The 27,624-nt window shown below is 37.9% G+C and overlaps 1 protein-coding gene across 4 annotated transcripts; it reads left to right on the forward strand.

Moving 5' to 3' along the window:
* camsap3 (calmodulin regulated spectrin-associated protein family, member 3) lies at positions 1-27,571 on the forward strand. Of its 4 annotated transcripts, none has more exons than XM_038287982.1 (18): positions 1-537; positions 6,720-6,982; positions 15,040-15,180; positions 15,343-15,426; positions 15,918-15,950; positions 16,595-16,733; positions 18,155-18,294; positions 18,381-18,465; positions 18,574-18,613; positions 18,700-18,755; positions 18,949-19,021; positions 19,097-21,125; positions 21,205-21,329; positions 24,146-24,426; positions 24,527-24,620; positions 24,894-25,012; positions 25,088-25,206; positions 25,304-27,571. In XM_038287982.1, the coding sequence occupies exons 1-18, from the start codon at positions 405-407 to the stop codon at positions 25,601-25,603; spliced, it is 4,254 nt and encodes a 1,417-aa protein (XP_038143910.1). In that variant the 5' UTR covers positions 1-404; the 3' UTR covers positions 25,604-27,571. The 4 variants fall into 4 exon arrangements, with proteins under 4 accessions (XP_038143910.1, XP_038143912.1, XP_038143913.1 ...); XM_038287984.1 differs by having other exon boundaries at positions 18,985-19,021; XM_038287985.1 differs by having other exon boundaries at positions 18,988-19,021.
* The last annotated feature ends 53 nt before the right edge of the window (positions 27,572-27,624 follow it).

The raw sequence follows: 27,624 nt of genomic DNA on the forward strand, positions 1-27,624 counted from the left end.
AGTATGGAGCACCTGGTAGTCACTCATCGACTGGACTAAAGTGGAGCTGTGTACAGTGGACTGACAAACACAGCAATGCGGACGAAGAGAGGCTGATACAAGGGGGGAATAGTCCGGCTTTCTGTAACATATCAACGTATCTAAGCTTTAATAGCTTGTAAAGTATAAAGAAGCGGATATTTCGTCCTCGAGAGGACGTTGAAGAGGACGTTAGCTCGCTTGGAAGCAAAACCTGGGCGGATATTTCCCGAGGAAAACCTGAAACCACATCCGTATTCCCAGCCCTGCGGTCGTGTGGAATACAACTCAACTAAAAGAATGGTTGCCTGAGCATTTTTATCCAGTCTCCTTCACCTTTCGCCAGCATCGCTTGGGATTTTTTGGGTTATTTTAACAGTGCCGCTATGGTGGACTCCCCCACTAAGAGGAAGACTTTTGTGGTCCCAGACATAAAGCCGCTGGATCTGTATGACTGCAGCAGATCCAAAATATGCGCAAGTGTAGGATGGCTGCTGGCGAAGTCCTACGGGAGCTCAGGTGGGTTTTTGTTCCAACCGTTAGGATTAAAACCGTGCTTGAATCGGGACCCTTGTTCTTTTGTCGTCTGGTAATGTGTTTACATTATATTACTGAAAACCTCACGCACGGAAAGCAGCTGCAGTGTTTGTATTGTTCTGAGATTTTAGCACAAAGAGGCGCATGAGAAAGGAGGACCCTAGCACTGTGTGCATTTCTGGACAGTGACACATGTAATTTGTTCTGTCTCTATGGGTATGTATGTCAGAGAAACGGGCCTCCTCTTTTAGGCCTCCCTTATCAAGCTAACCCCTCTGTCCTAACACCAGCCTGAGGTCTGAAATGACAGGCTGCACATAAACCCTAAACATTTATTTCTTAAAATAGTCTTATATATAGCTTTATTATTATTTAATCTGCAACAATAACGGTTAACAGCAGACAGACTTAACTGTAATTCTCCTGTAAATTTTACCAGTAGATAGAAATGGGATAAATACATTTAGTAATAATGTTCTTCTCTCCTCTATGGTACTTTGACACCTCCTTCCAGTTTGTTTAGTAACATAAATTCATGATTGACAATCTAACCACAGCAAAAAATTGTCCAGTTTAAAGTAGTTTATACAAAATACTTTTTTTTCCTTATTTGGTTCACATAACTTGGATTATATCAGTGTAAAACTAGACAATTTATACGATCAGCTCTACTGACATGTTGAAATGTTGTACTGCTATGATGCAAACTAGTCTTCTGTGCCCTGTTTGTTCTAGTTGACTGAATATTACAAGAGGAACTCTCACTAGTCAAGGTGATTTAATCACAAAATGCTTGTCCAGATAACAAATCTTGCTTATTCTGCCAGTATTCTGTTTTCCTTCTTCAGCAATTGAACTTTTGTGTTACAAAATCCCTCACAGGTCATAGGTTTAGGACTCCAGGCTGTTGCCACCTTTGTGTACTCAGTTTAGCACCTCAGCCTCACCCTATGGTTAAACTAATGCCAAGCCACAGGGATATGACAACAAACACTGATCAGGCTTAGTTTCTGTCTTAATCAACTCAATGGCCTTGCTGATAGAGTCATGCAAATGCAGGATGACATCATCAAGTCCTTTCCCAGGAATTCAGCTGGTAAGGACAGATAGCCCAGGAGGAGCCAGGCTAGGCCGCATTGACTTTTCAAGGGTAGTTAAATTAATCAAAACCTAAAACAATAGGTTAGGATTATTATGTAGTTTTAATTGAGCAAAGTGTTCACAGACCTAAAATAGGAAAGGTTATGCATGATATAATCAAATGTATGTCATCTATAAGCTCCCAAAAATATCTTGTTTAGTCACAATAATCTGCTTAAGGGGCTAAATTAAAGTATTTATCATTGGCATGAAAAAAAAAGGATAAAGATTTATGAAATAGGACAGCAAGCAGCATTAATAATAATTTATGTCTATAGCATTGAAGGAAATCACTCTAAAGCTAAAATAATGAACTTAAGTTCCAATTGTTGCCTTAGCCCAACTTTATAAAGGGAGAAGCAGAGTTGTGGTTTGTCTCCATAGAAGATTGTAACGTATATCAATTATATTTAAAATGGTTAACAGGACACTGGATTCACCTTGGAAGTTGGAATGAAAAAAAAAAAAAAAAAAAAGATTGAGTCATCTGAGGGTGACTCAAGCTACCGTATTCCATTAAGCAGAATGAAGCTCACGATATACCTGCTTAGGCTAGGAGGAGGCTTGTTTTTAAAAGAAATCCTTGGTTTTCAGTTTTGTGATTTTTCTTTTTTAAACAGTGTCTGTGTTATGTCTTTCCTTTACTGCTGTTAGATAAAACCAGGGTTTACTAAAAAGAGAAAACGGGACATAAGTTTGCTTGTAATCCTGCAAAGAAACAGCCCGTGTTGTTGTTATGGTCCAGTTGAAATACAATGCGGGTAGTTTGTTGTTGGTGTTCGGTCAGTTTAAATTGTGTACAAGGTGATATCTTTTAGGACAAATCCTTGGACACAATTGCTAAACTGTAATTTATTTTTCCGTGGCACCAGGTCGTTTTCGTCCTTTTCCAATTCATAAAGCCATTTTTTTCTGATGTAATCCCATTTTAAAACCATTATATCAACTATAGAAAGCAAATCCTTTTGTACTTAAACCCTTTTTAGACTCTTATTTTTCCTGTTAATCATTTTCTTAACTCCTAGACACATGTGTTAAAAATGTTGCAAAGATCTTATGTAAAAATGTATTTTTGGTTTGTTTATATCTGAAAAACGCTCTATTTATTAAAGGTCTGTGTATGCTTTAAATAAGTGAGTCCAGACATTTAGTTTGCTCCATACATCTCTTCAAATTACGTACTTCTCTAGTGTTGTCCTGTTTGCTTCAGAAGGAGTCGTAATGTAATCACTTTCACTCTATAGGACGTTGTTCAGTGTACACCGGCCCTTTAATGCAATTAAGCCTTGTGTGCAGCAGTGCCTGTGTTAATGTTACAGGATACAAAGGGCTTTCAGGGATAGCATGTTTATGGTAAGTGGATCTTTGTGGGCATGTGAAGACAACATGCTTCTCATGTTTGTTTTTTTTATTCCGTGTGATTTATCTTTCAATCAGATTGTGATCAATATTTGATCTCTGTCTGCTCTGCTTTACCCTTTTACCAAGAACAGGTAAAATAAAACTGACAGACCCAGTTGTTGCACATTGATAGTGAAGTGCAAACCTGTGTGTACTATAATCTAAAGCCCTCTGAAATTAAATAAATGAAGTTATCTTTGGTGTTTAATCGGTTACTTGGAGTGTGGACTCCTAACATTACTCTTTTGCCTAAAGCTAGGTTTTTGGGACAGCAGAACAGTACCTGCTTTGTTCTAGAAAATGGATAATCATATTTGTTTGATCTTTTCATCCACATGATGAAGACGTTTTAAAACAACAAGCAGGAATATATTGAATGGCACTAAATTATTTACTAAATAGCAGATTTCCTGGCGCTTATAGAGATATTATCTTGCAGTAGGCTCAACTTTATTTTTTAGTTTTTTAGGGTAAAATGCCAAAGCTGGTCGTTCTATAAAAACTTAAATTCTGAGGAACATTACTTTAAGCATTTCCTGAGTGCCAATATTTTATAAAAGCACAATTAGCTGTGTGCTGTGTCCACTTTGAGGTATGCGTTGATGTTCTATGACCCAGTCTTTATAGTAGCTCAGTCAATGAAAGGGGACACGTCTCCTGTTATCTAACTGCATGTCAGGTTAAATACCAACTAACACTGCAAAGACTGTAGCTTGTAAACTGTCAGTTCCTCTACATTTCCTATAACTTTATCCAGTTTTGCATTTTAAAAAAGTTCTGCATATCTGCTCAGCTGCTTTATTTTAGCTCCTGTTCTGGATAATAAGAGGTTTCTTTCACGGATGAAAAGTTGCTCATCTATTTTTGTTAGGAGTGATACGCCTGTGGTACTGAGTCAATAAACTTTGCACACGTTTTGACTTTTGACTCCTCAGTCTAACCAACTGATAAAGCACTGACTCCATGACCTGTAAAAAAAAAAGAAAAAAAAAAAGAGGTTCTTGCCTTAATTTCAGCAAATAAATTAGGAGTAATATTCAATTTTTATGTTTTTGTTTCATGTCTTTTTCATTAAAATAAGACACACAAAACAGTTTTTCATAACTTTCCACTTGTTTTGTTACTATTACTTCTGGTTTATAGATATATATTTATGAGCAGTTCTGTATGGACCTGTTACTTGAAAGCTCTACATGGGTTTATGTTTAATGTGTGAACTAAGTCTTTGTTCATGGTAAGTCACATAAGGAAATTACTCTCATATCAGTCTTTCTCATCTCTGAGTTGTGCCATTTGCAACTGCTTTGCCTTCCAGGGGAGATTTTTAGCACATTATTTTGGGACTTTTTTTGTTTTTGTTTTTTAGTATAAACTCATTAATATTTTACTGTTATTTACAGCTTTAATGTAAGTGCTTATGGAAGTTTAGCTTTAGCATTATTGATTATATTAAGTGATGATCAGTTTTAGGCTTAAAGGTTAAAAATTAATTTGTGCTTTAGTTTTACTTTCTGAATACCCTTTTAAAGTGCAAGACATTTATGTAGACACACATTGATGGTTTCACTTGAAAACTGGTTTTCTTTGTGGGTGTGCCGCATACAGTTCAAAAGCATTATTTGCAGTATTCTGTTGGTTGTTTTTTAATAATACTCATTGATTATAAAAAAATAAAAAAAAAACTTTCACCACACAAAATCAAGAAAAATATTACCTTTTTTAGATTAAGAAGGGAAAACTAAACCAACTCTTGGTACATTACATGTATCTTGCAAGTGAATCAGAAATTTAAAATTTCAGTTTTGCATTGAAATAATATTCAGAAACAGGAATGAGACTGAAATAAATTGTTACTTTTTTCTATTCTTCTATGTTATTTCAGTGGGAGGTTTTGTACGTCTGACAGGATTGTGCCTGGAAGATGGATCCCAATAGCTGCCTGGGATTGACCTGCAGACAAGAGATATCTCAGAAACGCACAATAACTCTTAATGTTTAGCACTAGAAATAACAGAAATTTAAATTATCTTAGCTGCTGGGAATAGTAGTATCTTAATTTTAAAATTTTTTTTTGCAACAAAAAGTGAACTGATTCTAGAGATCATTCTGCCACTAGGGTATAAACGACAGGATTAACCAGCTAGAAGGCAACTTTTAAAACTGAAGTAGCTACCATCTTTGTGTTCTTCTTGGCATTAAGAATTAGGCACAATATCAGTAGTGTTTTAAAGGAGTCCTAACCTTTTATTTTCTATATGCAATCCTTCTGAAATTGTGATTAAATTATTTTTTTAATCATCCTAAGGAGAAAATAAAAATGTAAACCTGCCACCTTGCCAGGGTACCCATTAACATTTTGCTTCTGTGTATGAGAGCACATGTGAATATAGCAGTAGCAACATTAACCATTACCATTGATTCCTGGTCTCTCTCCCAATAAGTAAAACGTTACAGAAGGAGAAACACTTAACAACCGCCAGACTCTTAGTAATGCCCATCTTGGTGGACTAGAGATGAGATGAATGCACGGCAGGCTAATGTCTGTTTTTTAACTTTAAGTGGATACAACACATTTTCTTTTTCTTGAAAACGTCAGATTTCCAATTGATGACTCATTTTAAGAAAAGATTTCTAGAAGTTTTGTTTTGTTATTGAGTGAAACTGAAAAAAACAAAACAAACAAACAAAAACAAAAAAACGATGCCAAGCATGCGTTTATTTTAGATTTTTTTTAACTGTTCAGATTAAAATCTTTTGGAATAATTAGATTTTCTTCCTTAGTTTCTAATCATAGTAAAATAAAATTATTAACACAATTAATTTAACTTTTTGATGCTGTTATATTTAGAAGGATTTTTTTTCTCTAAGTGGTTATAACCAATAAAATTTTACTGGATATTTAGGATATGCTTTTATTAAGAGTTATTAATTTCGGTTGAAGGTACATTTTTCCACCCGTATTTCTCTAAAGTTGCTTTATTTTTGGAGTATCTGTGAGCTGCTTTTTGATTCAGATGTTTGATTGTCATGGCTAAAGCCTCCCAATATGATTTGGTGTGCAGGATCACACCGTTTTATAAATATTTTATCACTTATTACATTTTTTCCTATATCTTTTGATGCATTTTTTTGTATGTTTCTGATTGAAATGAATGTTCTTTCTGCCACTTGTCAAATTGTAGTTTTGCTGTTTTAATGTAATTGCTTTTTTCAAAATTCCTCTGGCTTGTGTTTTTTTTTTTTTTTTTTTTTTTTTTTTTGAGTTCAGGATCTGCGTTGTGTGCAGGTGTGGTTGAATCTTCCTTAAGGTGTTTCCCAGTCAAACAGGATCTTCAGTTTTCTCTTTTTCGTTTTATATTTTCAACAGTTCCTCCATAACTTCACCTCCACAGATTATACAATTTCCTGTTAACATTGCAGTCGCATTGGTTTGAGCTTTTTTAAATTATTTTTCGCAAATTGTTAAATGACTACTTGGGTTATCCAAATGTTTTTGTTTTACTAGTGATGTGTCATCATTGTTTTTTTGATTTTTGCATGACCTTTACCAACAATGACTGTTACTAAGTAATGGTTTTACTATGCTAATAGTCTAATCATAATCTGTTTTCCTTCGTTTACAGAAAATGTCCCTGCAGAACTGCGTGACCCCTTCTACTGTGATCAATATGAACAGGAGCATTTAAAACCACCAGTCACACGCCTGCTCCAGTCCTCAGAGTTATATTGTCGCATCTACAGCATTATAGTTGGAAGTGCTGGATCTGAGGCGCAGCCCAAAGACAACGTCACCCTGCTGCACCAACTCTCTCAACGAGGAGTAGTCGCCAAAGATCACGGAGCAACAGTGACGGAGGCAGACCTTCGACATAAACCAATTAAGATGGTAAAGTTTTAGATTTAACCGCAAAAGTTTTTGTGCACAAAAAAGATGCTATTTTAAAGCAGGGCATGCATTATAAATAATACTCGTTTGTGCCCTTTTTTAATATAAGTTTCTGATTAACTTGAGTCAACTCGCCCTACTGCCCCTAAAAATCCCAAGTGATGCTTCAGCTGCATCACTGGGATAATATTTGTTTAAATAGAGAATGGTAATAAGTAAACTGTAAGTTTATTTTCCTCCTTTTTTTGTATGTGCCTTAGCTTTATCTACTGAAACCAATTCTGTTATTATAAAAACCAGCAGAAAAAGGACAAGAGGTCAGGCTCACTTGGTTGCTGTTATTGGGCCATGTTTATGCTTTGATTCTGAGGATTAAAGGACATCAAATAGACCCTTACTCATTCAGCCCTTCCCCCCATGCTGTTCACTTCCCCATCAGATCTCAAAAGATGAGTGGTTCCAGCTGCGAGGACAAGGCATGGCTACTTTACTTTCAGGGTGTGAGGGGTAGACTTTGTACAATTGATGGTCCAGATCATTACAATAGGTAAAGAGTTCTAGTGAAACTTTAGCTGCTGTGTTGAGAAAATACACAGAGCTGGCTGGGTGAGTTTAAATCGAGAGAAACAGGTTTGTCCTCTTAGCCACTGACAAAAGAGCTCTGTATGTCTTTCAGCCTTCTTGTAACATTATATTGCTCTGAACTCTTAAGCCTGGAAAGGATTACCAATCAAATCATTATAGCCTTAAAAAAAAGCATTATTTCTGTATATTTTGTATTTAGTCAAGTTTCTGCTCGAACCACACATTTTCCTCTTCCCACAGAATAACTGCAGACTAAATTTTTTAATGATGGCCTCCTGGGATTTGTTGGAACATTGTATGGGGAATAGTGTTTGTTCCACAGCAGCTGAGTGCTTGGTACTGCAGTTTGTATTATTCACCTTTTTTGATTTTATAGCTTTATTTATAAAGCACTTTAATATTTCTTGAGGGACCAAAGTGCTCTATGGTGAAACAACATAAAGCCCTTACAATACATAAAAGCATCAAAGACCTATAAAGACAAGGCAAAAAGATGAGTTATTAGAATCGATTTAAAATCATTCAGAGACTTTTTAATCTGTATTGGAAGGCCTTTCCTCATTTTTGGGGCTGCCACAGAGAAAGCATGATCCCTCAAAGCTTCTGTTTAGTTTAGGCACCTTAAAAAGTAGCTGATTGTCATTGGTTGCAACATGATGGCAACAATTAAATCATGTTCAGGGTAGATCTGTTCAGTTCTGTTTATTTAAATGATCCTAACAGATCACTTAAAGCCGTGTCTATTGCCCTATTTACACTACCCATTGGAAACCGTACCGAGATCGGCCCGAGCACGGTAACCGAGATAACTGTTGAGTGTAAATGGCACGCACAACTGAACCAGACCGTGCAAGACGCAACCGAAACGCGCCAAACCGGTATTAGTTCATCGGTGGGGCTCTGGGCGGTTCAGTTCTGGCTCGGTTCTCGGAAAACAAAGAGCGCATGAGCAGACCGCGTCATCTCCTAACAATCAGCCTCTGTAATCATGAAATTTCAGACATTTATAAAAATACAAGCTTCCCTACTGTGCCACATGTTTTCCAGTGATGATTCTGATTAGCAGTTTGATAAAACTCAAGTCCTGTCATTTCCGGCGTCTGTAAGCCCTGGTTAGACTATTGTTTGTCGTATCCATTTTCCAACTCTGACTCTCTGACTCTGTCAAATAAATTCACCAAAAGCTGCATGCTAGCCTGTGTAAGGAACCAAGCTCGGTACTGTTAACTGATCCGAGCTCAGCAGGGTTTGGTTTTCAGAGGGTAGTGTAAATGGGGCTTATATGTGCTTACCAAAGACAAAGGGCCTGATGGAAAAATCTGTGTACTGACAGTGTGATGGCGTACCGTGCAGTCCTGCTATCTCTACTTACACATGCAGCACCTTGGGTTTTTTTCTGCTGTAGAGAAGAATAGCTGTTAGACATACGAGTCGATGTTTGGAAGGACCTGGTGTTCTGATTGTGAGCTAAATCATGAGATTGGATCAATAAGTCTGTTTCTCAGCAGAAACAGCTCTTGGAGAAATCTTGGTAGTCTTAATTTCTTCTTTTCTTTTTCTTTACCATTTTTTTTCTTCACCATTTTGGTTTGTAAAGTTGAATCCTCTTTTGTTTTGAGGGAAATGGTAATTTGTCTAGAGTTTTAGGAAATAGATTGGACCAAAGAAACGTATCATCCAAACATTTACCACATTCAGGTTATTAGTATCAGCCCAGTCATGGTTTTCTTATTCAAGGTGCTTATTGGTGATTTTTTATTTTTTTATCTTTTACTTTTTTCTCATTTTCTACCTGGATATACCTCTTTTTGTTAAGAATGCAGTTTTCTTTCTTAAATGCGTTTTCTCTCTTCTGATATACTGCCTACCTTTTAAAGATTTTTCTTATTTTATTTACTCTGTTCTAAGCTTTCCTATTCCTACTTCTTTGCCACTGTCATATCCTCATTTATTTTTTACCTGTAGGCCCTTTCTTTTCTGTTCTGTTGTTTTTTTGTTGTGTTCTTCGCATTTAACAGCAGAGTTATGACGTGTTGGAGCATCAAAGGTTTTCTTAAGTCCCAAAGTCCCTTTACAAAGGAGACTTGCCCTTTTGAGAAACAATAACACACAGATGGCTGACTAACTCTGAGACTGACACACACCTGTTATAGATCCAGATCTTCATCTGAGAGTCCTCAACAAGTTTCTACTTAATCCCTATATCCACTGGCCACAGCACAAACACTATGCAAAGAAGGCAGGAGAAGGCCCAAGAAAAACGTATGACCAAGTTTCTGTTTCTGTGGGCCTGGGTTCGTTGAGAGATGCATTGCTAATTAAAGGCAACACAACACACAGAATCCATCCAATTCAAACTCATTTACATAACTTCCTTGTTGACCACTCAACTAACCTCCCTGAAAAGGAGTAATTCCATCTAGTACTTGTCGTATGGACACCAGACTAACGGCAGATCTCTCTGAGATGTTGCTTTGTATATTTTGTTCACAACAAGTGTAAAAGGCTTTGTATGCTATTTTAGTAGGTTGTTTTTTTTGGAGGGAGGGAGGGAGTTGAATAACATTTTTGAAGGCCCAGAATAATTTACTCTCATATTTTCACATCCACGTCATCCTCCAGGACCTTTCTCTTTGTTAATACCATTGATTAGCAGTTTAGGCATTGTACAAGTTTGCACAGTTGGATCTTTAATTCATATGGTGATTAAAAAAAAAAAAAAAAAATTAATGGTCAAAGTAGGAAAGCAAAATAAGCTGAATGTATCTGCACAGGTATCTGTATTTTATGCCATCTCTGTTGCCTTTAGTGCATAAAATAATAATTTTTTGTGGGTTAGAACTTTCCCGTTAAAACAATGGCTGGTCTCTGTTTTCAAAACTAGGTGTGAAGCTCTTCTTTGGGTGTGTCTGTCAGTGCTGCGCTTGCTATTTGCGAATGATGTGAGTTTGTCTGCCAGTGACTGGCGGTGCAGCTTGTGTGGCAAGCAAAGAAAGTGGGTCATGCTGCAGTGTATCAAGGATGGAGCATCAGTGTGGATCCAGGCCAGTAAAAAAGCTTTGCAGCCGTGGAAATCTGCGGCTAGTTATCCGTTTGTGAAGCCTCACATTTTTCCAGATGAGAGGCATGGTTATGCTTTCAACCAGTGCTACTGCCAAGTAATCTGCGTTCTCACTGTAGATTTGTTTTGGGTTGCTAAAGGTTGTTGCATTATTGTTAACAGGTTCTTATGAAATTCAGTCGCAATAGGGCAAAAAAAAAAAAGACTTATTTAGGGTCATCTGATCATGTTTATTCATCTTTTTTCTAATATATATTCTTATATTAATGTTATAAACTGTAGTTTTACAAAGGGTGAAAGATCTTCTCTAACGAAGTGCGAATGAATAATAATCCTAGGGAGCCATTCTTTGTTTTATTTTGATTTGGGTGTTTGAACGTTTTTTTTTTTTTTATAGGAAAAATGTTTCTTTAAAAGTAAAGACTGTTTCTAAAGTTTTGATTAAAGTATTATATTTATATAGTAATTGGGTTGTTCTGGTTGTATCTGCCCAGCCCCCATTTCTCCTCAATTTGAGGATAAGGATCCTTAAAGATTAGACATAATCTACCGAAGGTCCTCGTTTATGATTGGTTGACATCTTAGAGATGCTCAATAGACCCTTCCATTCCCCAGTTTGTCTCATGTAGTGGATGATTGCAGTTGCTTTTCAAACAGATTTGTCTAAATGCTGGCTGTGATTCCTTCACGTCAATAACTCTCAGCTGAGCAGCGCTATGCGGTAAAATAGGAGTTAGCCTTGCTAGGATTGTGAAATGAGAGGTGTGACCTCTTACTCAACCGCCTTGTTGTCTAGCTGGCTTCTCCCGCCATGCCAGCTCTTCCTTCTCATCTTCAGATTCAGAGTGTGTTTGCCAGGTTAGGAGGTTTCAACAAAAATCCAGGAGTCTCACCTGGAATAAGTTTAACAAACTGCTATTAATGGAGAAGATGTAAAAAAAAAAAAAGTTAGTAAGAATTGATGTGTTGTTAAAAGGCTATTTTAGTGTGTTTGCAGGTTTTTGATCAGCAAAACATAAAGGAACAGTCTGACGTTGAGAAACGATGAGCATCATCTCTGTACCTTTTTTATTAGTGTTTTCTGCTTCAGTTAGTTGTTGCTTAGAATATAATAAATTTTCCAATTTTGAAATGAGCCTCTTAAAAAAATTGGTGTAAATTCATCTTGAGCCGTTTCATGTCATATAAATTACATACATACGGGTATTAACCTCATTTCCAAAATCCCTTTCTGGGCCCCCGGCCTGCTTGATCCCCATGTTTGTCGCCCCGTCAAACAGGAGCAAGGCGGGGATGGGGTTAAGTCATATTTCAGACATAATCCCTTCAACATGACTTTGTCTAGCGATCAACATAATGTCCTTTTCCCACTTTATTAAACAAAGATCATTTAGTAGTTTTCTTGTTTTGTTATGTTTCAATCTTAAGGGGATTGCTTCATATTTATTTTTCCTCTCTACAGGATATTACAGAGGTGAGGGATGTTTTCAGGGCTGAGATCGAGGGCTAAGCCCAGAGCACAGATCAGTACAGCAGTTAGGCCTGTACTCAGATGCATTATGGGTCAGCTGGTTGGTTGTTATGGTGATCTGGCAGGCTCAGAGCTGTGTGCTGGAGTGGTTTCTCTCTCTACTCATTAGGGAACCTTGTGATTTAGCTTAGCGAGCTCCCCTGGGTCTACAGTGGCAAATCTGCAAGTGGCTACAACTCGTTCCTCCTGTTTTGATTTAGCTTTCTTTTATTATCATAAATTACCTTCCACTGACCTTTAAATGTGACAGAACTTCACGCCAAAGATGGATTTGGCCACTCAGATGTAGATTTTTTGTTTTGTTTTGTTTTTATAACTTTTTTTACTTATGTTTGTTAAACTGATGTAGACGCTGCTAAATCAAAACTGAAGTTTAACTGTACTTCTTCAGTACTCATGGTTTCTTTTCTTTCCTGATCTCCTTTTATTCATGCACTATCAAAGTTACATGGATTACAATTGACTGTGTTATAAGTGTGTATCTAATATAGGTAAGATTATTTTGCAAATCAATTAATCAGTCGATTATGTTTTCAATTAATCAATTAATAATGGGATAACAAAAGGTTCCTTATAGATTTTTTACGAAATCAAACCAGGTGAAACTAAAACTTTTCCACTTGAGGACTTCTGGATAGAGCATATTAACTGTTGAAAACATTTTTTTTATTCTTAAATGCAAAATGTATATACATTTACAATTTTGATATAAGTGGCAAATCTGCAAGTGGCTACAACTCGTTCCTCCTGTTTTGATTTAGTTTCTTTTATTATCATAAATTACCTTCCACTGACCTTTAAATGTGACAGAACTTCACGCCAAAGATGGATTTGGCCACTCAGATGTAGATTTTTTGTTTTGTTTTGTTTTTATAACTTTTTTTTACTTATGTTTGTTAAACTGATGTAGACGCTGCTAAATCAAAACTGAAGTTTAACTGTACTTCTTCAGTACTCATGGTTTCTTTTCTTTCCTGATCTCCTTTTATTCATGCACTATCAAAGTTACATGGATTACAATTGACTGTGTTATAAGTGTGTATCTAATATAGGTAAGATTATTTTGCAAATCAATTAATCAGTCGATTATGTTTTCAATTAATCAATTAATAATGGGATAACAAAAGGTTCCTTATAGATTTTTTACGAAATCAAACCAGGTGAAACTAAAACTTTTCCACTTGAGGACTTCTGGATAGAGCATATTAACTGATGAAAACATTTTTTTTTATTCTTAAATGCAAAATGTATATACATTTACAATTTTGATATAAATACAGCTTTAAATGTGTCACTCTTTCAGCTAAAGGCATGTTTTAAAGTCTATATTCCAGTTAACGATTAATCGATTACCAAATTAGTTGACGATTATTTCAATAATTGATTAATCAAAATTGATCAGATTAATTGTTTCAGCCCTAATGTAATAATAATGTGGATTAACAACTGGATTTAAAAAAAATCCAGCTGGGAGCTAGAAGCCTTTGTTTTATAGTTTTTGTTTTACATTATTGTTAGCTGATGTATGGAGGGCATCCATAGAGTCTGTGTTTGTATTTACTGACGAGGGTTACAATCCTGTTGGACGGACGCATCTGCAGAGCTTGCCCCGGTACCATCTGACAAGCCTGCTCTGCCCTGGTCAGCACTTTACTGCTGGGTTTAGGGGCTCATTCACACAGCTAAACCACTGTTACCTCTTGTTTGGACAAGTTTTACAGGCTAGTTAAGAATCCCTGGAAAATTAGGTTTGCTTTAAAGTTAAATATCTAGTTATTGATTTTTCACAGATTAAGATCAAATGTTTAGATTAACAGAGAATCATTTCGGTGAAAATATGCTATTTTTATTATTTTTTTTACCAGTCTTTTCTCTACCAATTTAAAATTACTCATGGGTTTCTCGGTAAACCATTTAGGAGGGAGACACTGTTACTGATTAATATAATAATAGTAACAAAACAAAACTGTGCAAATCATTTCCAAACGAAAAAAATTGTTAAAGGAATGTGCTTGCATAAAAATCATTTTAATCCTTCTTTCTGTTTGGTCTGCTGTCCAACCCTAAATTAAATGCTTCAAAAATAGGTTTAGACATGCAAAGTTTAAGTATCAATGCTGTGATGCAAACAGGCATACAAGGTCTAAGAAGTTAACAGGTTTAAAGAATTAACATTCTCACTTTGACTGAGCTGATAACGTTGGTTCTACATTTTAATGAGCTCAGAGCATTTGAACTGGCTCTGTAATGATCTCCTGTGCTTGAAGAAATACTTGAAAGGTATGGGTTTTAAATATGTCCTGAAATCAGTTTCTAGGTATTTGTAATTTTGAAAATAATGCAATCAGATATGGACACCTTTGCTCTCATGGATGTTCTTCTTTTCCAATTATGTTTTGTCGCCGTCGAGTAACAGCCTCTTTTTTTCATCTGACACTTCCTGTATGTTTTTTTTTTTTTTACATGAGTCATATGGAAATATTTCACTGTGCTGAAGGTAAATCAAATAAAGAGAAAGTAGCTTAAGAATGACTGGTCCAGGTCCTGTGTGTTATTATATTACAGGTTGGCTGCCTATTTAATGATTTAATGAATGCACAAACATGGGTCCAAAGTTCACCCACATCTACTGTTGTCAGTTTGCATGGTGGAAAAAAAGTTTCTCTGAAGTTTTTCCTGGTCAACTGCTTGGTTATAGTGACCTCTAGAGGACAGTTCTAGTAAACAGTGACAGGTCCTGAGATATCTGCTGTACTGCAAACCATGTATTTTAAAAATCAATAAAAATGATTGTCCAACAATAATATAGTTTCAAACTGGTTGATCTTGTCACAGAAAGGATCATTATTTAATTTCCTTTTTCTTTCATAATTTGTGCAGAGCGCCCATCTGGCAGTGATGGATGCTTTGATGGCAGTGGGAGCCATAGAGACTGTAACTGCAGTGAAGACATATGGATCTGCTGAATTAGTGGATGGAGCTGCTAGCTGGGAAGATGCTCTACTTAACTGGGTTAATGTGGTAAGTAGTGATCGGGCAACAAAAATATTTTTTTAAATGTACATTTTTATGGTATGTTGTAGGTTTTAAATTGATCGTCCCTATTTAACACTGACTTGTAATGTATAATTTATTATAGAACCATTATAGAACAATCTGACAGTTCTGATATTCTGTCCTTAGTTAAACCAGAAGCTCAGAGAACGAAGTGAAGGAGCTCAGAATGACTCTGAGGCAGCAACAGAGCCCCAACCTGTTGAGCCCTCTGTGAGTATTGCTGAGCACATGCACCTCCAAATCTGTCATTGGTTCTATGGGAGGTGCTGGCACCTTTGTTACTCTTAAGAGGTTAAAGTGATAGAGCCAACATTCACTGTTATGTCACTAAGGCCCCTTTAAGCCCTTTAAAGATTTAAATATTCAAGTTTGTCACAATATATTTTTATTTATTTATCCAGTGTTAAAAAAAAGTGATTCAATGCAGAATCACTAATATACTTTATACTTCAGACCAAAAAAGCAACAAGGGAAAGGTCTCATTCATATGGTCAAATTAAACCTATGCTAGGCTTCCCATCGAGTTAAACAACTTTAAATATAAAACACTTGATAATAATTTCTTTTGCAATTCCAAGACACTTTGTTCATCTCAATCCTGTCCGGTTTGTCTCGTTCCTCTCCTGCATACTTAATAGCTGTCCCTGTGCTCCTGTTCTCCATTCTCCTCTCTTTTCTATTTCTGTTATTTGCTCTGACAGTGTCCTACACGCTGGTATTGGAAACTTGTTCCTGTAAGTTCCATCCTTTTCTCTGCATCCTCCCTATCCGCCCATCCATCCAGTGTTCTCATCAAATTTCTGAAAATTCTCATCAGGTCTGTTATTTTTATCCCCATGGGCCGGTTTGAGTTTGCATTTTGCATCCAATCTTTGTTTGCACTTAACAGAACTGAATTAAAAAGTTTCAATTTATAAAATAAGCACTGCTGAACAGGGCCAAAAGGCATCATGAGTGGTGCATGAATCAGATTTTAAAAAGCTGCATTTTGAAACTGCAATGTTTATTAGGTGCTGTGTCTTTGCATGGATTTTATCAGAGATGAGTTTAGCCAGCTGCTCCTGCCTTTGTTTTTATAACCTGCAGTTATACTTTTGATTTTTTCTTTCTCTCCCTCTTGAGACCATCTTGACCTTCTGACCTCTTTATTGGTTGGGTTTTTGTCCATACCTCTGTCACCAACGTTGATATGCTCAACTCATGTTGCATGTCTTTAGCATGACTTTCTGTTTGTCCTTTGTCGTATAAGAAAGACCTGCTGCCTGCTTAGATTTTGACTTGTGTCCACAATGAAAGCTTTTAGCTAATGCATAAAACTGATTAGGTCATTTAGAAACTTGCAGTTTTTTATGAGTTTCTTGTTTGTGTGTTTTTGTAGCTCCGCTACAGGAAGGATAAAATACAGTCCAAAGTGAAGCCGATATTTCCGGAAGTGAATGAAGTTAAAGACCTCTCCAGCGGTTGTGCTGTTGCAGCTGTCATACATTACTATTGCCCTGGGTTATTGAGGCTTGAAGGTATTCCCAAACTTTAGAATCTGTGTTTAACCCCTTGAACCCTACGGACCCACCGGCGGGTCCAGCTGCTACATGACCTCGTAGTTTTACCAAACCCCCAGTATTGATGTAAAAAACATATTTGGCACAGTTTGGTGACATTTATGGATAAATGCGACCAAAATGGCCTCTCCGCCTAAGAAATTTCTCACTAATACCATTGTAAAATAAATATGATTTATCTGATTGAGTCCAAATTTGGTATATTTTTACACAACATTTAGATTTGAAAGTCTGTACTACTTTTTTGTGCTATAAATAATATATTGGTAGTGTTTTGCGAGGTTCAAAAAATGCAAAATATTTTGTATTTTGTCCCTTATATTTCAGGCAGGGTCAAAGCTACAATGGTGCTGACACCAGAAAACCATTCTATGACATCTTACCTTTACAGACGTACCAAAAGTTTCTTCTTAAATCTAATAGCTTTGAGGCTATAAGTTATTTACTTTGGTGTGTTTTTGTCAGGCAGAAATTTATTTATACCCCCTTAGGGTGTAAGAGGTTAACGAATAGGGTTTTCCAGCAGGATGCAGATGATAACTTAACAGTTGGAACAAGGAGCACTTTTTTTTCCTACATGCGAAAGCAGACATGTACAATACAGCCAAGAACTTTAGTGTTATTACACTCTAGAGTTTTCTTTTTTGACTTTGTCTCCTGTTAACAATTTTTGAAACCAATCATATCCAGTCCAGCATTTAGTAAAATAAAGAGAACTCTACAAGAGCATGCTATGCTACATTTTAAAATCACAACCCAGAATAAGATGGAGATGGTACCACCAAAGAACAATTATTTTATTTTCCAAATGAATTGATGAAGAATTTTTGAATTTGCATTGAATTAAGACCAACTATCATCCTAATTTGTAATAAAGAAACAGTCCAGGGATTTATTGAAAAAGGATTTTTCATGTTTAATGGTTTTAATGGGTACAAACAAACCATTAGTTTTTTTTTTTCATCTAATCTAAACAACAATCAGGAAAATAAACACATATGTTATACTACAAATGTTGTATAACATATAAAAGTGTAAATGCGAAATCAGTCCACTCAGCATTAAGAAGTCAGGTACATGCATTCTGTTTTATAGACTAGCTGTGTTCTTTATATATGTGTATGGGTGTGTGTAGCTGTATAGGAACCAGTGGTAAAGACCATTTTTCCAATTTCCCCATCACATTGAGGACTGTTTTTTGTCAAGTGAAGACATTTTGCTGGTCCTCACAAGGTTTTATTTGTGAGGACTATATATATATATATATATATATATATATATATATATATATATATATATATATATATATATATATATATATATATATATATATATATATATATATATATCTCTTAATGCTTTGTCTGTCTGTCTGTTAGATGTTTGTATGAAGGACTCCATGTCAGCAGCAGACAGCCTGTACAACCTGCAGTTCATCCATGAATTTTGTGACAGCTGTTTGAAGGGCTGCTGTCACTTGACACTCGAAGACATGCTCTACACCCCACAGGAGCTACAGGTACCATCTTTCATGATTTGACCTGTGCACCAAAATATAAATCGTTTTACTCTGATGCCTGACTTAATGTGTGTTTTTTCCTCAAGCTCAATTTTCTGAGTTTCCTGTCTGAGCTTCTTCACTGGTTTGAAGTTGAAAAGCCAGAATTTGTTCAGCCGATCCACGCTTCAGGTAAGTGGCACCAGTTTGTTTTCCTTTGGGAATGGTCTCTAGCATTACCCTGCAGTATAAATTTAAATGAATGTTACATAGATCTGAAATAATTCTCTATTTCTCCAGATGGATCCACATCTAGGACATGTAGCGTCGATGGTAACAGGTATACATTTCTTTTATACAATGTCTATTTTTAAGCATTTTTTTTTTTAAATCTTTAAGCTAAAGGTGTATTTTTTCACCTGACAGTTCGTCTCCCTCCATCTTCAGGAAGCCTTTTCTCCCCATTTCGTCTTCTGCATCAGGTACAAAGGTGGCACCGATTGCCATTAATTTAGCCAGTTTATTCCCTATCCCCCCCAGTCATTGTGTTGTTTGTTTTTGTATTTTTATGTGTTATTTCCTTTTTTTATACATGTTATTCCATCAGTATTTCTGTATGCATCCCTGTGGTGTATGCATGCCTTTACATGGTTGTCTGTGTCCCACTGTACTCAGGACCTTTGACTCAGTCTACCTCCATGTCTCATATAGAAGGAGTTGGAAAGACTTGGAGCAAGAAACCTCTCAGGTAGTGCCAAAACATTAAATAAGCTAATAAGTCAACCAGTTTAATTTGAACTAAACTTTCTATTCTTTCTCTCAGCCGTCCCCTGTCAGCAGTATCCTTCAGCATTCCTTTTGGCCTTGACAGTGATGTAGATATAGTGATGGGCAACCCTGTAATAACCCGCTCCATGAGCTCAGATCAGCTAAACCCACCAGGTCACAGCATGAAAGAACCCTACACTCCTCCCGAAGACATCAGCCATTTGGTTGGTAAATCCCCTGGACCAAACGGTCCACAGAGGGCATCATGGGCCACACAGACTCCAGTTATCCCAAGGGTTGCTGAGGAGAATGGACTGGAGACAAATGAAACTGGTGAGCTTCCTACAATTGAAGAGGCTCTTCAAATAATTCACAATGAAGGAAAGATGGAACCTCGGTTACACCCTGATGGTGCTCCAGATGGCTTCTTCCTCCACTCTCCTGATGATCCTGCTAGTTCTAGATATGATGGCAGCCTGGCACCCATAAGTTGCTCTGCCCCATCACGATCTGGAATGATGTACCAGTCTAAAGAGCCAGCTCGCACCAGAAACACCTCAGGATGTTCACAGGATGATGATTCAGTAATGAGAGATGGGAGTTTGGATTCAGATACCTTTGAAGACCTGCCAAAGGCCCAGTCGACTCCAAACACACCAGCTGCCAATGCAAAAACTTCTGCTGGCTATAATAAGGAGGCACCTGACAGCGGAGTGAAGATGACGAGCTTTGCTGAGCGCAAAAAGAGACAGAACCTGGATTCTCCTAAAGCTAATGATCCATCATCTCCTCAGATGACCACATGGGCGCAGAAGTCTGAAGAAAGCCCGAGCAAAAGTCCGCAACTAAATAATGAAATGTCTGAACTGGGAGCTCGACTTGAAGAAAAACGAAAAGCCATTGAAGCCCAGAAGAAACGCATTGAGGCCATTTTTGCAAAGCATCGCCAAAAACTGGGGAAGAGTGCCTTTCAACAGCTTAAAAAGGAGCAGAATGAGGCTGATTTTGAGGGGAAAGGAGGAAGTGGTCAAGTGAATGCCCCTTCCAAACATTTGACATTTGAGGAAACTCTTGCTCGAATGGAGGAGGAGGAAGAAAAGGTACAAGATCAACAGCGCCTCTCTGTGGAGGGTGACATAAGTGTTGGAGGAGGACCCCTGCTCATCAAAGACTCCACGCAGCTTAAAGAAAAGGCAGCTATGGCAGGAGAGAAGAGCTTAGGGACACCTGGAGAAAAGACAGTAGCTCCTTTAGGGGATTATAACAATGCTGTTTCCAAGTTGACTGCAGCACTATCCTCCCTGCAAACTGACATGCAGAGGCTGAGTGAGCAGCAGGATCAACTCATCAAGAAAAAACCTGCAGCATCTGCAAACAAATCCTGGGTTATTCCAGCCAACCCTAAACCTTCCAGCTCAGGTCCTCGTCTCTCGCGCGAATCCACCAGAAGTTTAAACTTGACATCCTCCTCTCCCTCACCATCGCGCAGAATGACTAATAATACCGCTCCTCCAAAATCTCCTAATGTTCACCGGAGAGCTCACTCTGTACCCCCAAAAAGTCCAAAACACAGTCGCCAAATGGACACTAAGTGTCCCACATCGTCAAGGGTTCTGACACCACCTCAGAATGTGGACAACATTCCCCATCGGCGTCGAGTAAATCCTTGGCAGTCCCAAGTTCAGACTTCATCCTCCATCTCTTTAGGTAACTCTGAAAGCATGGATGAACTGCGCTCAATCGGGCCTACTCCTGTCCCCTCTCCTTCACCGACTCCTATACCATCAGAGGCAGGCTCCAATGATGGACAGAGTATTTTTAGCATGGACATGGAGGCAGGGCACTCCCCTAGTCCTCTGTTAAGGAAGGAAGGTCTTGCTAGTGCAGGCTGCAGCTCTGGTGCCCCTTCAGAGTGCTCCTTTGACAGTGAAGCCCCTGCTGGAATGTCAAATGGCAAACGCAGCAGTCTAATAGAGATCCCATTGGGAGCAGAAAGAGAGGAGGATGACCAGATGCCTGTATTCGATTCGGAGAGTGACCGAACAGAGACAGAAACAACGGGGGGAGTTGGCTTCTTTTTCAGGGTCGGTACTACGTCATATCATTGCTTTCAGTGAAACGCACTCGGGTTCACTCATATCCATTGGTTGTTGCCATCTGTAGGATGAAAAGGATCGACCAGAGGATGAAATGGCACAGCGAAGAGCCGCTTTGCTTGAGAAGCAACAGAAGAGGACGGAAGAGATGAAGAGACGCAAACTTGAGCAAGAGAAGGAAAAAGAATCAAAGTATGATATTATTTCTTTTCCTCTTGTATACCTGGATGACGAACTAGATTTGGAGAGTATTTGCAGTGCATAAATGACAAGGCAAGCTTATTAATATAGTGTATTTAGTAGTAGGATAGTTTGAAGTGCTCTACATTTAAAAAAAAAAAAGTAGGAAAATGCACAGAGCAAAATTTAATTGCAATGGATAATTAAAAAAGGATCATTATAAAAATTTAATAATTAAATTGTTGATATGAAGAAGAAAGCAGGATTACAAATTTAAACAAATGTAATCTGGATTTAAAGCAATTTATGGTTTTCAGCTCTTTTATAATTCTTTTTTTTTTTTCTTTACCCAGATTAGTGGAGCGTAGGAACTAAAAGCTGCTTCTCCTTGTTTGGGTCTGATTCTGTTATGCAGGGCTGGACGATATGACTTCAAATCAATATCACAATGAATTGGGCAGCTTTACCTCACTAACGATAAATGTACGATAAATGCTCCAGCTCCTCTAACAGAAACAAAGGCATGTGCAGGAAATGCAATGGATCTGTTTAAAATTTATTGAATAAATCACATTCAGGTTTAAAAATTCAACAATGTCTCACTGAACAGGAGAATAATGTTACCTTGTAAATATTTTTGCACAAAGGTAATGGAGCCTTTTGCACGTCTTTAAACTCGGAGTGACCGTGCTGTAGGTGGTGGATGTGTTGCTCGGTAGTACCAACAGTTTTCAGGCACACTTTGCATTTCGTGTTCTTTTCCTCAATGTCTATGGCATAATTTTTGTGCCACCAAACTGAGCGTGCAGTGAGAACAATGTGCATCGTTAAAACCCACACACCCTCGCTAAAAAACGCAGACTGATAACGAGCTTTTGGCGTCTCTGCATGCTCCGTTTCATCTCTACTCTCACTCCACAGGATTAACTGATGTAATTTGTTTACCTCTGTGTTAGACGCTTCTTCACTGAGCTTATATGCCATTCTTTGTTTACGCTTCTGACTGGATTGGTGGATTCATGTGTTTCCATACATGCTACAGTGTCTTAAAAGGGAAGGAAATACCAGTCACACAGGCAAAACTGCAAAATTACGCTTTTTTATTCGTAGTGAATGTTGGTAACGGTATATATTCAGTTTATTGCCCAGGCCTTATGCAGAATACACGTCGCCTAGATGACCTTGGAGGTCTGTGCCGTAAATGCACTGACAATAAGTCTGTAATGTATTTTGGAGCTAAGCCTTTTAGTGATTTATCCACTAACACAAGTATTTTAAAGGCTTTTCTCTCAAATACAGGGAGCCAGTGGAAGGACTTTAGAATGGTTGTGATGCTCTCCACTTTATTTTGGTGAGGACGCAGGTAACAGAGACATTACTTTAATCATGGAGATGTTATTTAGGTGATAGGCCAACTTTGTTACTGTCTTTGTAAGGGCTGGGTAAAAAATCGATTTAATTGATTTTGAAGCGATTCCTTTACATATTTGTAAAATCGATGTCTAGGGAATGAGATCAATTAGTTTTATAGTGACGTGCATGACGTTCACATTCAAATGAGCAGGAAACCAGCACTCAAGATTACTTCAAGCCACACAGCTGCAAATATAGCCAATAGGTTGATTGAAGACATTAACAAATGGGGGCTGACCAGCAAACACCCTGTATTTGATGCAGACAACGCTGCAAATATGGTTTGTGCAGGGAAGATAATGCAGCTGCATGTCTGCTGTGTCCCCACTGTGTCACGTCTGCTTGCTCGAGTGAGGCTTCACTTTTCACAAAGAGGTTTGCCCTTTTGAGACAGTTTTGTTCACATCTCAAGTTTAAACGGTCCGATTTACAAGTTTGCACTTTGTGATTAATATGACAGGAAAAAAATAAATGAGTAGTGTGCATGGAACCCTGACTGGAAGATTTAGAAGAGACTGGTCTTTTTTAGGAAAGTGTTGAACTGTAAAGCCGCTTTCCCACTGAAAACCCGGGTTTTTCAAAACCGGGCTAACCTGCTAACATTCGGCTTTTAGCTCGTCTATTCTTTGCGCTCAATGGTGTCACATAATTTAGCGGGTAAACCTGGGTCTGATGTTCACACTGCATGCCGATCAGAGCCGAGGTGACTTTAACGCAGGTTGTTTGACGAGTTGTTTGATCTGGATAGACACGTGTCATTTTTTCCCACTGCCACTAAAAGCAGATTGGTCCTGGGTTTAAACTGGTTTTTCAGACCAATGGGAAAGGAGCTATAAGAAGCAGTGTATTCAAACCCTACTGTTGAAGAGGAAATCTGAGATAGGCCTGTAGTTCTTTGGTAGCAGCTTGTCCAATTGGCTCTTGAATCAGATGTTATGACAGACAGAAAAAAATAATACAGCAGCTAAGCCCTTCTTCCAGCTGTCTCAATGTTTTACCCAAAGCTTTCTTGAAGCAAGCTCTGTTTGTAGTTAATTTGGTGAAATCTGCAAATTGTGACAAAATTAGTTCTATTTGGTGACAACTTAAGTACAAGACTTGTTATTGGTGTCCAGATTGCCTCTCTGATCTTTTTCTCTTGTATTTTCTTTAGCTGAGTCATTGTAATTATGCTTTCATTGTAACAGAAAAGGGGTCAGATTAGGCATCAACAAGTTACAGGTTTGAGAATGGTTTAGACCCTTAGTAATGATCATCTTAGGAAATCAGAATTCCAAAGTGATTTCCGTAGAGACTAATCATATATTTTGTAGATAATATCTTTTTTAATTCATGTATCCATGTATATTTCTTTCTCGTTTTGCTGATATATATTACATTTTGATATTGTTCTTAATATCTCTCTCTGCTTTTAGCAAGCCTCAGTGGATGATCATTGAGGGCTGGGGCAATAAGAATGAAGAAACACCCCAGAGCCCGGCCACCCCTCCAGCATCAAGCACCCCAGCAGAAGGGACTCCCAAGCGCAGAGACGAGTTTACTAGGCAGGAGTATGAGAGGCGACAGCAACTTAAGATTATGGAAGATCTGGACAAAGTGCTGAAGCAGAAACCTACCACTGTACGCGGCGTAAAGAAGCAAAGACCCAAGACCGTTTTCAGAGATGACTCAGTTTTGTCCAGCAGTCCTGTCAAAGGTACATACATCTTACATTCTCACCACAGCTTTTCAGATAAAGTAACATTATCTCTCCCTTTGCATGTTTTTATCATAACATGCTGCTGTTCTCTCTGTAGGAAATAGGCTGAACAAAGTGTACTCCCACTCAACGATGAACCTGTCATCTATGGCTAATGACTCTGGAGGTCTGACTGTCAGGAAATCTCCAAGGTAACCTGAACAGAGATGATGGTTTAGAATTATTTATGTAGGGCTTTAAAACTTGGAGCGTTGGATATTTGCCATTGACAGTTCAAAGAACATTGCATTAACTGTCAGTGAAAGAGGACCTGGATAATGGATTTTTACAACGCACAAATGGTTTCATTATTTGTTTGTGTTTATCCGTCTCTAGCTACAGTTGCTGTGCTAGTCGTTATCATTATCAGGTGCAAAGGTGATTGTGACAATTAATGTCTGTAACAAACTAAACCTTGTTTCCAGCCGATCACACTCTCCCTCCCGCTCACGGCTAATGTCACCAGGGCGAAGAAGTGCCCAGAATGGGGACTGGGAAAATGGTTCCACCATTTCCTCCCCAGCGTCCATCCCAGAATACACAGGTCAGTAATAAGTCAGAGGTGTAATATGAAAACACTGTTTTAAGCAGCTGGCCATATGTGAAATTTGTCTTTCAGGACCAAAGCTTTACAAGGAACCTAGCTTTAAGTCAAACAAATTTATCATCCATAATGCTATCACGCGCTGCTGCCTGGCTGGAAAGGTCAATGAACCACAAAAAAACAAGATTGTTGAGGTAAACATCACTTTTATGAAGCAGTCCTATTAAGAGTGCCATACTAACAAGGCTCTTACTTAGATTTTTTTTCTTTCTGTTGGTGTTTTCTTTTCAGGAAATGGAAAAAAGCACAGCTAACCACTTCCTAATCCTCTTCCGAGATGCCAGTTGCCAGTTCAGAGCAGTATACACTATGAACCCTGAAACCGAGGAGATGGTACGGCTCACTGGGATTGGCCCGCGGATCATTACGCCTGAGATGGTCGAGTCCATTTATAAGTACAGCTCTGACCGTAAACAGTTCACCGCCATCCCGTCCAAAACCATGTCCATGAGTGTGGACGCTTTCACCATCCCTAACCAGTTCTGGCAGAAGCGGCCGGGAACTCCTAAGAAGCTTAGCACCCCAAAATAGACATCTGCCTAAGGTTGGGAAGGATGTTGTAATTCAGGAAATAAATCCAAATTGCAATTGTGGAGTGTTGGATTGTTTTGTTGTAGGGAGAAAAATGGCTTGAGCGCTCAGGTATTTGGCCTATTATAAAGTTGGACCCAGAGATCTGTCCAGGCTGCAATATTTGCCTAGACGATATGTCCACTCCTTGAATCAGCCAATCTAACAATAATGTTCAGTCAGATTGTAAAGTGTAATGGGACAAATTTTCAATTGGATAGACAACTGTTTCCTATCTCCTCATCATGCCTTGCCTTACCCATCATGTCTGAGTCATGTTCTTTGTTATTTTTTGTTGTTGTTTTTACTCATAAAGGGACAGGGAAAATGACACTGCCTTTGCCTACGCAACAGTATTTTGGGCACATGTGGCTCCCACCCTTCTAGGCTCTGCTTGATTTTTTTCCTTTTGCTGCCTTTTCTTCTTCCAGGGCTCACTTCGGGTTTACTGAGACAGGGTTTCACTTCGGTCTACTGAGACACATGGCTCACTTCTGAGTGGAAACCAGGGCTGAAGTGTGTAGGCAGTTAACGCTGCTCCCATATGAATGTAGGACACACTTTAACCTTTCCTAGCCAGGACCAGAAAACGCCACAGATGTTCAAGGTTTACTGCATTTTGCTTTTCACATTTAAAACTGCTTGTGCCCCATACTTTCTGCACTCCACTCCAGCTCTTTTCAGGTGTTGACATCTGGATGTTTTTTTTTAATACTTTTTGACATGTTTTTGCTAGCGACAGATTGGGGCTTTGGGAGCTGAAAGAAGGAAAAAAAAATTTCCCAGGATTGTTTCCTCTTTTGTTGCTTTATCATGGAAATAGTACTTTGTTTTGGGGGGAGGGGAACATGAAGGAGGGCTTCATCTTGTTTATCAATAGCTGGATAAAGCTATTTAAGAGAATGATAATCAATGTTGATTTAATATATGCTGAATAATTCCTTTTTTGCTGCTGATGATTTGTAAAAAAAATAAAAATGTTGACCTTTGTAAGCTAAGAATAAGCTAGCCTGCTGCTTAAGCATTAGTGACATGGTATGTTTGAGATGATAATGAGTGAATGAGAAGGACGTTTGCATTGTTCAACAGCTAAAATTGCAGATACTGTTTTAGGATGGTTAAATACTTCAGGTCACTGAGCTTGTTTCCTCATGCATTGTTCCCTGTTTGTATGTCCAGACATATAAACAGTAGGTTTATTAATGAAGGATCATTCTGGACTGTAACAGCCCTCTTCTACCCCACAGTCTCTTGAGACTCCTTCACGTACAACTGGGGAATGTAAAATGCCAAGTTTTTTTTTCTCAATGTTAAGAAGAAAATGACACCAGAATTGTTTGATTAATTTATTGTTGACACCGAATCCTGAAAATTTGCTTTTTTTTTTTTGCAGTCTTGCAGCACTACTACAGTTGCCACAGAGCGGCTATATTCTTTTAAAATCACAGTTTGCCTCCATGTAATGTAGTGTTTGATTGGGATTCCTGTGGATGAACTGCTAAAACTATGAATTTGAAATAAACTGTTGATTGAATAAGTGTTTGTGGGGGGTTGCATGTAAATGAAATGGTTGACTGTGTTTATGTAATTGTAATGCTTCATATGTGGTAGTGAATACCATGTATTGATTCTGTGCAATTCCCCCTTAAACTCCCCACCTCACCTAGAGGTATATTTATTTCCATTTGATTTAGTTGACAAGTTTTATTTTTTAGTTTAAGGTTTCACTTTGTTCTTTTCTCTCCATTTCTTTTCTAATCTTTTCTTTCTTGAGTTAAGGTTATGTGTCAAATTGCCATTTCAGAGAAGAAGTTATGTTTGTTTGGTTTCTCCTGTTTTCTTTTCTGTGCCCAGCACATTTTGTATGTTTATTTTATTAACTGATTCCTTGGCAACTGGACCAGAAAAATAAAATCCTTTTTTAAATCACTCCCATTTTTTTATATTTATATATATATATTCCCCACATTTTTTTTATAATC

The sequence above is a fragment of the Cyprinodon tularosa genome, unplaced genomic scaffold (assembly GCF_016077235.1).
Source record: "Cyprinodon tularosa strain WSP-4 unplaced genomic scaffold, ASM1607723v1 ctg246, whole genome shotgun sequence".
In the NCBI taxonomy this organism is placed as follows: domain Eukaryota; kingdom Metazoa; phylum Chordata; class Actinopteri; order Cyprinodontiformes; family Cyprinodontidae; genus Cyprinodon; species Cyprinodon tularosa.

Bases quoted from the DNA above. Each gene is read 5' to 3' on its own strand.
- camsap3 (XM_038287982.1), top strand. From the start codon at position 405: ATGGTGGACTCCCCCACTAAGAGGAAGACTTTTGTGGTCCCAGACATA. The intron at 18,466-18,573 runs GTAAGTGGCACC...CTATTTCTCCAG, and splicing joins TCAGCCGATCCACGCTTCAG to ATGGATCCACATCTAGGACA. The intron at 24,427-24,526 runs GTACATACATCT...TTCTCTCTGTAG, and splicing joins GTCCAGCAGTCCTGTCAAAG to GAAATAGGCTGAACAAAGTG.